This window comes from Nannospalax galili, unplaced genomic scaffold (assembly GCF_000622305.1).
Source record: "Nannospalax galili isolate Female #2095 unplaced genomic scaffold, S.galili_v1.0 scaffold410, whole genome shotgun sequence".
NCBI lineage: Eukaryota > Metazoa > Chordata > Mammalia > Rodentia > Spalacidae > Nannospalax > Nannospalax galili.
Window position 1 is genome coordinate 2,101,305 of NW_008329143.1, and position 12,587 is coordinate 2,113,891.

Below are 12,587 nucleotides of genomic sequence, written 5' to 3' on the forward strand. Positions count from 1 at the left end.
TGACCCAAGCAGAGGTGACACCCAACACCCAAGCAGCAGTTGCCAATTTTGATTCTAGACAGATGGGGGCAGCAGGGAGCCAGTTACAATAATACAGATCTTTAAGAGGCAAGTTAAGGCTGACCACTCAAGACATCAGACCAACAGAATGGGCTGACTGGTGAACAGGTTGTGAGCAAGGCCTGCCCTTGCTGGCCAGGCAGGAACAGTCTTCAGGTTCTGCCTCAGGCAGCAGACTAGTCCTGATGTCCCAGAGTCTTTCTGGGATGACTTACAGAAGCATTTGTGATTTGAAGAGGGGGGACATGAAGACACATAATAAAAATCTTTTTTTTTTTTTTTTTAATTTTTTTGGTCTTTTTCTTTGAGACAGAGTTTCCCTGTCTCAAAAAGCCAAAAAAAAAAAAAAAAAAAAAGATTTATATTTTATATGTATGAATGCTTTTCCTACATGTATGCATGTGCAACATATACATTCCTGGTGCCTGCAGAAGCCAGAAGAGGGTGTTGAATTCCCTAGAACTCGAGTTTACAGGCAGTTGTGAGTGTCCATGTATGTGCTGGGAACTGAATCTGGGAAGAGAAGCAAGTGCTTTTAATCATTGAGCCATCTCTCTAGTACCCCCTCTTTTTTCCATAATAAAAATTCTCACTGTAGCTAGGCATAGTGGCACACCCCTGTACTCCCAGCACTTGGGAGGTAGGAGCAGGAAGGGCAGTTCAAAGTCATTCTTGACTACATAATGAGCAAAAGGCCGACCTGGACTACATGGGACCCTATCTCAAAAAAAAAAAAAAAAAAAAAAGTCACTTTAGTCCATCCCTACCCCTCTGGTTCATAGCAACATCTCTGAAAGTATTACACTGAATACTCTCAGATTTGGTGACTTTTTTGCCAACTGCTCTGATACAACATTCTATCTTACAAGAATCCAAGTAGCTCTAAGTACTTTCTTCAGTATTTCTGTTCACCTATACATTAAGGATCAGAAAGGAAATTAGGTAACTGAAAACTCTAGCCACCAGCTAGGATTACACTAGCAAGGAAAGGACAACCTGGGGCTGTCTTGCTGCCAGGCCGTAGCGTGAAACTCTTCTGAACACCAACCATTCAAATCCAAATCACATCATATGTCACTATGCCAGGAAGGTATCTAGGGCAAAGAATGAGAGAGACAAAAGCCCAGATCTAAAGGGAGGAACAGTATAGCCACCTGCAGGTAGGTTTGCCTCACCAGATCCACTGGCTACCAGGGGAGAAGCAGAACTTCAGCTACCCTGGTTTGGGGGAAGCGGCAGGTAAGATCAGAAGACATGGGCTTGGGAATCAGTGACACCTGAGTTCAGGATCTGGTCCTGTCAACTGTTAGCCATAGCCCATGAGCATCATGCACAAGGGAAAGGCAGGGTAGCCAGAAGGTACAGAGAGAAACATGGGTAGGAGTAGGAAGGGACAGGACTGGAGTCTAAAATATATCTTTGGTTTGTTTTTTTTTCTTGTTTGCTTGCTTTTCTCTGTTTTGTTTTTTCAGTGTTGCAAACTAAACACAGGATATCAAGCATGCTGGGCAAACACTGCCACTGAGCTATACCCTCTTTCTTTGTTTTGTATTCATTTATTTAGACAGGATCTTCCTATAACCCCAGCTGGCCTGGAATTTACTATGTAGCCCAGGCTGGCCTCCATCTCACAGAGATCAGCCTACCTCTGACTCCCAAATGCTAGGATTAAAGGTGTGCACCACCAACCCTAGCCTTGACCTTGAACTTTTGATCCTCCTGCCTCACCCACCCAAGTGCTAAAATAACTTTTGTTTTTAAATTAGGCTTAAATGGAGGTTAATCCAAGGCAATCTGTGGCTCCAAGCTCCTAGCACTCCTGCCATGCCTCAGAAAATTGAAGAAATCAAGGACTTTCTGCTCACAGCCAGGAGAAAGGATGCCAAATCCATCAAGATCAAGGACCAAAGTCCACTGTAGCAGGTACCTCTACACCATGGTCTTCACAGACAAGGAGAAGGCAGAGACACTGAAGCAGTCCTTGCCCCCTAGTTTGGCAGGGAAGAAGCTGAAATGAACCTGGGCTCCTCATCTGGACTGTACTAAAAATCCTCAAAAGTTAAAAAAAGGGTGAGGGGGGCTGGGGAGATGGCTCAGCAGTTAAGAACACTGGTTGTTCTTGCAGAAGACCTGGATTCAAATAGAATCCCAGCACCCACATGGCAGCTAAGAACTGTCTGTAACTCCAGTTCCAGGGGATCTGGCAGCTTCTACTGTCCTCCGTGGGCATTGCACGACATGGGAGCACTTACGTACATGCAGGCAATACGCACATACACATAAACATAAAATAAAATATAAAATAAAGCCAGGCGTGATGGCGCACACCTTTAATCCCAGCACCTGGGAGGCAGAGGCAGGCTGATCTTTGTGAGTTCGAGGCCAGCCTGGTCTACATAGTGAGTTCCAAGACAGCTGGGGATACAAGGAGACCCTGTCTCAAAGACAAAAAATATATATAAAATAAAATTTAAAAATTAAGGTTAAATTGCCCATGGGTATGAGTGTGTATGTGTATAATTATAAAATTTGGAGCTGGAGATATAGACTAAATTGGTGGAGTGCTTGCCTACCGTGCTGAAAGCCCTGGGTTCAATATCTAGTACCACATAACTAGGTCATCCTGACTACATAGTCAGTTCAAAGTCAGCCTGGGATACATAAGACCCTCACTCAAAAAAAAAGATGCCATTGTAAACCCTGCCCTCCCAACTTCTTGGTATCAGAGACAGGATTTCACTATGTATCCTAGACTGGCCTCGATCTCACAGAGATTTGCCTGCTCTCCCTTCTGAGTGCTGCCAGGTTTGTTTTTGGTCTTTTGAGACTGGGTCTTAGTCCAGTCTGGCCTTGAACTATGTAGCCTAAGCTGACCTTGAACTCCTATTACTCCTGCCTTCTCCTGATTGCTGGAATTACAAATAATTATGTGCCACCATATTCAGATTAGTTTATTACTCTATTTTTGTCTGTTTGAATTTCTCCTTTGGTTTTGTTTGTTTTTGCTTATCTGTTTGATTTGGATTTTTAGTTGATTTATTATTCTTTATCAAAAAGATAACAGTGGGCCGGGCATGGGTCCCAGGGCTTGGGAGGCAGAGTCAGGCAGATCTTTGTGAGTTTGAGGCCAGCCTGTTCTACATAGTAAGTTCCAGCTCAGCTGGGGCTACAGGGAGACCCTGTCTCAAAAAGACAAAAAAAAAAAGATAAGAGTGCGTGGGTGTGGTGGTGCTAACATGGAAGAACTGATCCAGCAGACACTATATCAAAAAGAAAGAGAGAGAGAGAGAGAGAGAGAGAGAGAAGGAAGGAAGGAAGGAAGGAAGGAAAGAAAGAAAGAAAGAAAGAAAGAAAGAAAGAAAGAAAGAAAGAAAGAAAGAAAGAAAGAAAGGCTGGAGAGATGTCTCAGCAGTTAAGAAAAGCACTAACTTCTTTTGCAGAGGACCCGGGTTCAATTCCCAGTATCCATATGGCAGTGGCAACCATCCATAACTCCAGTTCCAGGCAACCTGACACCTTCTTCTGACCTCTGCAGGCATTGCACGATACAGGTGCACTCACAGGCAACACACTCATACACAAAAAAAATAAAAATAATAAAGAGGGAGAAAGCAAATGCCCACCATGTCTATTTCAAGGGACTTTGAGAACAAATGAAATACATAATAGAATTTGCATTAAGAAACTACCCTATAAATGGTAAAATGTATATATTATACATTTAGAGTAAAGAGACAATATTTGTGGCTGAACAAGCAAAAAATGAGATGCCTGGCTAACATACAGTGGTCTCCCTACATCCCAGAGAACCCTGGGCATGATGCCTATATAGTACTGAGCAGCAACTGCTAGCACACATCATAGCAGCTCTCATTGGCTGGATCTGACTCCACAGTCATTCATTTCTGTGGGAAGCATGGATGGAGAAAAGGAAAGCAAAAGAGCCAAGAACAGTAAGCTAAGAACTGGCAGAGCAGAAAAGTAGAAGGTGTGCATGGGATATGGCAAGACTGTTACCCACACATGTCCAGGCAACCCACAGCACTGCAGTGTCAAATGCCAACCTATCTGCAGGGCCTCATTAAGCCTATCTGAAGAATCCCCAAAGGATGAAGGAAAAACAGAGACTAACTTCAGCTTGCCTCATATGACCCTGGCCTGGTCAGTTCTTAGTGCATAGTAAAGTTGACATGGTAGGACAAGTCTATAATCCTAGCATTCAGGAGACAGGAGGATTACTCAGAGTTCAAGGTAAACCTGGCCTACATGTACAGTGAGTACTAAGCTAGCCAGGACTACATAGCAAGACTCTGTCTCTAAAAGGGGAAGAGGGAGGAGGGCCTATGGTATACTCTCCCTATGATCACTATGCAGAGAATACCCTGCTGCTCTCATCTAGCCCACTAGGAGAGTCCCATCCATCTACACACATAGATTTTGAGCCTGCTGTCACCCAAGGGATCTAGCCTGTACCCTCAGATAATCCTGGAAGGGAAAGAGGCAATAAAGAAGAGGCTCCACCTGAGTTCTCAGTCCCTCTGGCTCTCAAACGACATGTCCCTAGCTCTAGACTTTTGCAGAATTCAAAGTCACTATAGGCTGGGTGAAAACTCCCAAATCTACATACATGTCAAAATTACTTTAAATTTTTTTCCAGTCCCCAAAGAGAGAAGCTGGGTAGATTTCAGTAAATCTAGAATAGGGGAGAGAGATTTTTAAGCAACTCAAATTTACAGCCTTGTCTAAGGACTCTACTTTCGCTTATATAGGACTTACCTTCTCAATCTTGTCAGGGTCTGAAAGCAGAGCAGCTCCCATTCCTCCCTAAGGAAAAGCACACAGAAGGCCTTCTTATTGCTGAGAGAAGATGACCCCAACCATGGTATGATAGCAGAGTGTGACAACCTGGTAGCCAAGGTCCACAGGCAACTGGCATTTTCCTAACCACATAGGAAGGTAGCATGGTCTGTGCCCACCACAGGCCCCATCAACAGCCAGAGTTTGATGACTCCCAAGTCAAAGCCAATAGCCTGACACTTTATGCAAAATTTAAGAGTTCACATTCCCCATAGAGATCTCAAAGTTGCAACAAACTAAATCCATACCTCAAGAGGTTGAGTCAGGAGGATCAATAACTGGAGACCAGCCTAGGCTTCACAGTGGTGAATTCAAGACTAGCCTATAGTATATAGCAATACCCTGTGTCAGAAAAAAAAACTGAATTGAGTCCTCCTTTTACAATGAGATCAAATACCTTATTCTTCTTATATGCAACACTCTATTTGGTGCCACTGCCACCAGCAAAGCCACACAGAGGCAAAAAGCTTTAAGTAGTCCTCTGCCAGCAAAAATGTCCAGGCCCTGGAGACTCAGATCTATGACAAACTCTGATAAAAATGGAAATTACAGCTGGGTGTGGTGGCACACGCCTTTAATCCCAGCACTTGGGAGGGAGAGGCAGGCAGAGCTCCATGAGTTCAAGGCCAGCCTGGTCTACATAGTGAGTTCCAGGACAGCTAGGGCTATAGGGAGACCCTGTCTCAAAAAGACCAAAAAAAAAAAAAAAATGGAAGTTACCAACTCATGGAGCAACTTAAATATCAACAATAACAACAATAGCTGTCTCTTGATATTATTCACCAATAATTTTCTGCTTTTTTCATAATGTTTTATATTTCTGAAGTACTAGGTAACAGTATGAATTACTTTGTGTTTTGTTGTTCCTTTTTTTGAAACACCCCTATGTAATCCTGAATGACCTGGTACTTTGTAGCCCAAACTGGCCTTGAACTCATGGTAATCCTCTTACCTCAGTCTGAGTGCTGAGATTACAGATATAAGCAATCTTACCTAGCTACTAATAATTACTTTAATAATCATGGGCAGGAGATAGAGGGAGATTTGGGTTTTTGTTTCTTTCTTTCTGAGACAGGGTCTCCCTGTAGCCACACCTGGCCTGGAACTCGCTATGTAGACCAGGCTGGCCTTGAACTCACAGAGATTCGCCTGCCTCTGTGCCAGAGTGCTAGGACTAAAAGTGTGCGCCATCACGCCCCGTTGAGCTCTTTTTTATGTGTGTACGCATATCACAGTGCATGTGGAGGAAGGCTTCAGGGTCCTCTAGCCCTGGAGTTACAGGCAATTATGAGCTTATGAGCTCACTCACATAGGTGCTCTGGAAGAGCAAGTACTCTTAACCACTGAGCCATGTCTCCAGCCCTAAGGAGAATCTTTGAAAATCTGTTTTTATTTACACTCTGTGTGTGTGTGTGTGTGTGTGTGTGTGTGTGTGTGTCTTGTTGTTTGGTTGTTTTGTTTTGTTTTTCAGATAGATCACCACTATGTTCAGAATGGCTTCAAACTTGCCATCTTCCCAGCCTCCCAAATGCTAGGATTATAGGTGTGTATCACCATGTCTAGTTTCTCCTAATATGTACATTTAATTTGCTTCTTCAGGTATATACATATATGCATGTTTAAATTTTTTCCACAAACATGGCTAGAAGGTAAGTTACACATATCATAGCATTTTACCCCTAAAATACTTCAGCATACCTTTTCTAAGAATAGGGACATTCTCATATATAAACACAGAAACATTATCAACTTCATAAATTTACCTGGGTACAGTATTTTTAGCTAACTTGAGGCTTTTATTCCAACTTTGCCTACTGATCTAATAATATCCTTTTCTTTTTTTTTTTTTTTTTACAAAGACCTAACGTTTAGACTTTTTGGTTTTTTTTGGTCATTTTGAAGCAGGGTCTCCCTGTAAGCCCCAGCTATCCTGGAACTTACTATGTAGACCAGGCTGGCCTTGAACTCACAGAGATCCACCTGCCTCTGCCTCCCAAGTGCTGGGGCTACAGGCGTGTGTCACCACGCCCAGCTAGACTTTTTTAAATAATATTTTATTTATTATTTTTATTTTATGTATATGACTATATTGTCTGCATGTATGTGAGTACATCCATGTCATGCAATGCCACAGAGATCAGAAGAGGGCTTCAGATTCCCCTGGAACTGGAGTTAAGGATGGTTCATAGCTGCCATGTGGGTGCTGGGAATCGAACCCAGGTCCTCTGCAAGAGCAGTCAGTGCTCTTAACCACTGAGCCATCTCTCCAGCCCCCCTTTTCTTTGGTTTTTGTTACTTATATATTTAGTTTTACTTTTTGTTTTGAGGAAGGGTTATCACTATGCAGGCCAGGCTGGCCTAGAACTATGTAGCTCCAGCTGGTCTCCAACTCACAATCTTCCTGCCTTAGTCTCTTGAGTATAGATTACAAGTGTGTGCCACCATACCCAGCTTGATAACATCCTCCTGAGCATTTTCCTCCTTCAGCACAGCATCAAGCTCTTATGCCTTGTTAGCCTCTCAGCTGCTTAGCTTCAGTTGTCAACTTGATATACCTGGGAAGAGGGAACCTCAGTTGGGAATTTCTTCCATCTGATTGGCCTGTGGCCATGTCTGGGAGCATTTTCTTAATTGCTAACTGATGTGGAAAGGCCCAGCCCACTGAGGGTGGTACCATCCCTGGACGGGTGGGTCTGGGCTGTATAAGAAAAGTAGCTGAGCCAGGCATGGTGGCTGGTGGCACAAGCCTTTAGTCCCAGCACTTGGGAGGAGAGGCAGGTAGATCTCTGAGCGTTCAAGGCCAGCCTGGTCTACATTGAGTTCTAGGTCAGCTGGGACTACAGGGAGACCCTGTCTCAAAAAGACCAAAAGAAAAGAAAAGTAGCTGAGCAAGCCAGGGGAAGCAAGCTATCAAGCAGCATTCCTCTGTGGTCTACATTTCAGTTCCTGCCTCCAGGTTCCTGCTCTTTTGAGTTCCTGTCCTGACTTCCCTCAGTGATAGACTGTCACTTGGAGGAGTTAGAAAAAATAAACCCTTTCCTTCCCAAGTTCCTTTGGTCATGGTGTTTTTCACAGCAATAAAAAGCAAACTAGAGCGGGGCGTGGTGAAACTCAAATTTAGTCCCAGCACTCCAGAGGCAGAGCAGGCAGATCTCTATGAGTTCAAAGCCAGCCTGGTCTACATAGTAAGTTCCATGCCAGTTGGGGCTACAGGGAGACCCTGTCTCAAAAAGAAAAATAAATAAATAAATAAACACCACAACCTCCTTTAATCTAAATAGACTTATAAGGAATATAAAGAAATCATTTTACCTTAGTAGAATATTCTTTTGGACATCCCATGTTGACATCAATACCAGCTACATCATTTTCTCTAGAAAAACATAAAGAAGAAAAGGTAATAAACATTCCACCTGAGGGAAGACAGCAGAGTCAGAGGTAATTGTGGGTCTGTGCTCCAGAACTTCTCACAAATTCTAGGCCTAGGAACCATACTAACTCTCAGTGACAAAAGCTGACAATCAGTATGGAAGTCTGTCCCAATGCTGCACAACTACCTCATCTGAGCAGAGCTCCAGAAAGATATAACATAGATATATATCTATAAAGAATTGGATGTAAAGGACTTTACTACATTGGAGTTGTACTGGATATTTCAATACTGAGTGACTGAACTCCATCCTAGAGCTGCAGTTTGACTGGGGTAATAAAAGCACTAGAGCCCTTTGCCAGCCCATATCTTCTGTAAGTTAGTGAACTGAGTCCAGTGTGCATACCTGGAATCCCAGGACTCAGGAGGATCACAAGTTTGAGGCCAACCTGTGCTACATGAGACCCTATCTCAAGAAAAAAAAAGAAACAAAGGAACAAAGAAAAAAAAGAGGACGAGGATGAGTACATGGTAGTTTTTATAAGATTGTCTTCATTTGCTGGCCTGCACAATTGGCTTACTCCAAACACTTCTGCAATATAGAAAGGTCTTTACCCCTCATTTGCTGGCTTATAATTAGCAGTCTACAATATGCAGCAGTCAGTGCCCAAGTTTCTTACTCTTACTGTCATCAAAAACAAGAGCTTACAAAGCACTCACAATGTAGCCAGGTGTGGTGGCCCACACCTTTAGTTCCAGCACTTCGGAGGCAGAGGCAGGGGTATCCCTGCGAGTTCAAGGCCAGCCTGGTCTACATAGTGAGGTCCAGGACAGCTAGGGCTACAGGGAGACCCTGTCTCAAAAAAGATGAAAAAAAAAAAAAAAAAAGCACTCACGATGTGCCACATGCTACAAAAACATCGACATGCATTTTTCCATTTGCCATTCCCTATAATGCCAGAGGTTGGTAGTACTATTGGCATCATTTTATAAATAAGGGAAGCAAGTTCTCAATGAGGTTAGGTAAGTTAAGAGCACATGGTTAGTAAGTAGCAAAGCCAGAATTCCAACCCAGATCTGCCTTAACTCCAAATGTCATCCCTGTAGCCACGGTATTCTCCTGACTGTTAACTCAGGAAGGAATGCATCTTATCTATGCTTCATGAGAGTTAAAGCCTCAGGACTCCCAGAAAAATCCCCAGAAAAGGAATCCCATGAATAAAACTCTAAAATGAGGACTCCATACAGAGAATCTCTGGGATCTAACCACAGTGGGTACATGAGTCCCAACTTTCAGATGCCACAGCGAAGGAGACCCTTCACCTGGAAACAGAAAGTAAGGCAGAAAGGTGGGTCATCAGTGACATTAAGACCCACAGAAAAGACAAAGGCATTCCCAAGGAGGGAGGAACTTACACAAGCCTGGCCACAGCAAGGGCTCTCTCTGCATCTGAAGTCCCCTGGGAACATAAAAAGCTGTATCAACCAGTCTTAACACAACAGACAAACATACCCAGTGGTATTTTACACGCACGCATGCATGCATACATATGTGTTTGCAAACAAGTACAAGAGTCAGGTCAGTTTTATCTTCACCACAGTCCCCAAGGCTTGTTCACTGCCAAATATAGACTTGGAAGGCTTAGACAATCTCATTAATGTTATGGCTACTTTCAAACATACAAAAACAAGGAAGTGCTGTGGACACTGCTCAGTGGATAAAGCACTTTCTGAGCAATCGTGAGGATCAGAGTTCAGATCCCCAGGACCACATTAAAAAAAATAGATGGAGCCAGGCATGCTGGGAGTCAGAGCAGTCAGATCTCTGTGAGTTCAAGGCCTGCCTGGTCTACATAGTGAGTTCCAGGCCAGCTGGGGCTACAGGAAAACCCTATTTCAAAAAAAAAAAAAAAGAAAAGAAAAAACAGGTGGGCAGGCAACGGCAGTGCACACCTTTAATCTCAGCAGTTGGGAGACAAAGGCAGGCAGATCTCTGAGATCCAGGCCAGCTTGGTTTCCATAAGGAGTCCAGGCCAGCTGGAGCTACAGGGAGACCCTGTCTCAAAAAGAAAAACAAAACAAAACAGGAGGGGGAGCTAGTGAGATAGTTCAGCGGGTAAAGGCACTTGCTGCCAGGCATCACAACCTGAATTCAATCCCCAGGACACACATGGTGGAACCAGCTTCCACAATTGTTCTCTGACCTCCACACATGCACGATGACCACAAGCACCCATATGCATCCACACACACACACACACACCCACCCACACACACACACACACACACACAGATAAATAAGCAAATAAATAAAGGGCTTTAGTGGCAGCTGGCCTATAGTCCAGTGGTCATGAGTCAGAAACAGCAGCTTCTTGGGGCTAGCTATTTGGACTAGCCGAATGAGGAAGTGCTGGGCTCAGCAAAGGACCCTGCCTCAATAAAGAAAGTGGATAGAAATCAGATCCCCTAGAACTGGAGTTAAGGATAGTTGTTAGCCACCATGTGGGTGCTGGAAACTGAACCAGGGTCCTCTGACAAGCAGTAAATGATTTTAATCACTGAGCCATCTCTCTAGCCTCATCAAACTCTTTATTTATTTATTTATTTACATCTTTTTATTTATTTATTTATTTGTCTTTTTGAGACAGGGTCTCCCTGTAGCCCCAGCTGGCCTAGACCTTACTATGTAGACCTGGCTGGCCTTGAACTCAGAAAGATCGACCTGCCTCTGCCTCCCAAGTCCTGGGATTAAAGGCATGTGCCACCATGCCTGACTCAAACTCTTTTTTTGTGTGTGTCTTTTTTTAAAATGTGTTTATTTTTATTTTATGTGTATGAGTGTTTTGTGTGCATATATGTAGGTATACAACTTGTGTGCAATTCCCACAGGGGCCAGAATAGCGGATCAAATTCCCTAGAACTGTAGCTATGGATGGTTGTGAGGTGCCATGTGGATGCTGGGAACTGAACCCAGGTCCTCCGCAAGAGCAGTCAGTACTCTTAACTGCTAAGCATCTCTCTAGCTCCTATTTTACTTTTAATTATGTATATGTGTATATGTATATGCCTGTGTGCAGCCAAGGGCAAGTGCCCACAGAAGTGTTGAATTCAAAGGTGCTAGAGTCACAGGCAGTTGTTAGCCACTAGACACAGGTATTGGGAAAGTGAACTCCAGATCCTCTGCAAGAGCAGCATACTCTTCACCACTAAGCAGTCTTTCCAGACCCTCACCAATCAAATTCTATGATTAACATTTTGCCATGTACTTTAACCTATGTCTATTCATTGTTACCAATTTCTAAAACATCTAAATGTCATTCAGGAGCTATTCTTTAAAAAGCTCCAAGAGGCTGGAGAGATGGCTCGGCGGTTAAGAGCACTGGCTACTCTTGCTTGGGTTCAAATCCCAGCACCCACATTACAGCTTACAGTGGTCTATAACTCCAGTTCCAGGGGATTCAACACCTTCTTCTAATGTCTGCAGGCACTGCATGACATGGGTGCACTTACATGCATGAGGCTCATAAACAAAAATAAAAATAATGAAAATATTTTTAAAAGTCCCAAGAGATGTCCAAAGAAAGAGAAGGGCTACAGCATCCTTACATCTCTATCATAAATACTCTTCTTGAGAAGAGTCTTTCATAGACACTACACAAAAACAAACACCCTGGCCTAAATAAATAATACTAGGGATTTAAGAAATAAATATATCAGTGATACCAAAAAGACAATTCCTATAATTAAGTAAATTTGAGACTGGAGGCATGGAATAGACTGCAACGGTTTCATATCCAGTCTCCAACAATATAACCAATCATGAATAAATTTTTCAAAGATGTTCAAACCAAGTCTACAGGAAGCCACCACTGTGCAGAAGAAAGCATACATTTAACACTGGGTGGTATAAGCAGGAATTAGGAACTCCCAGGAACAGGGAGCCTCAGAAGGACTAGACACTAAAAATCTCTTACCATTTGGAAGACCAATCTGCTCTGTTCTCTTTCACAAGTGCGGAAGACTACTCGGTCATCAGGAGCAACAAAATCCACTGTGCTGAGCACCTCTGCAAGAAAACACAAACCATGGACCACCCAATCAAAATGCAGTTTATCCCAGTCTAAGCCCTGGAAGAAAAACTATAACCCAGAAAGGAAGAAAAGGGGATTCTAGAGGCTGGAGAGATAACCCAGCAGTTAAGAGCCCTGGCTGCTCTTACAGAGGACCTGGGTTTGGTTCCCAGCACCCATATGGTGGATAACAACCATCCGTAACTCTAGTTCCAGGGGCTCCAACAACA

At 43.4% G+C, this 12,587-nt stretch overlaps 1 protein-coding gene and 1 pseudogene across 3 annotated transcripts in view; one reads left to right on the plus strand and one right to left on the minus strand.

Moving 5' to 3' along the window:
• The window catches only part of Dus2 (dihydrouridine synthase 2), a gene marked incomplete at its 5' end in the record, with an annotated part of 34,491 nt that overhangs the window by 15,706 nt on the left and 6,198 nt on the right, over window positions 1–12,587 (minus strand). For 2 of the 3 annotated variants that reach the window (XM_008834097.3, XM_029563986.1), the window contains 4 exon segments: window positions 4,837–4,884; window positions 8,230–8,290; window positions 9,704–9,747; window positions 12,262–12,353. In XM_008834097.3, the coding sequence (XP_008832319.1) occupies window positions 4,837–4,884; window positions 8,230–8,290; window positions 9,704–9,747; window positions 12,262–12,353 (245 nt within the window). 3 annotated transcript variants of the gene reach the window in all.
• On the plus strand, window positions 1,885–2,077 carry LOC103734988 (annotated as a pseudogene).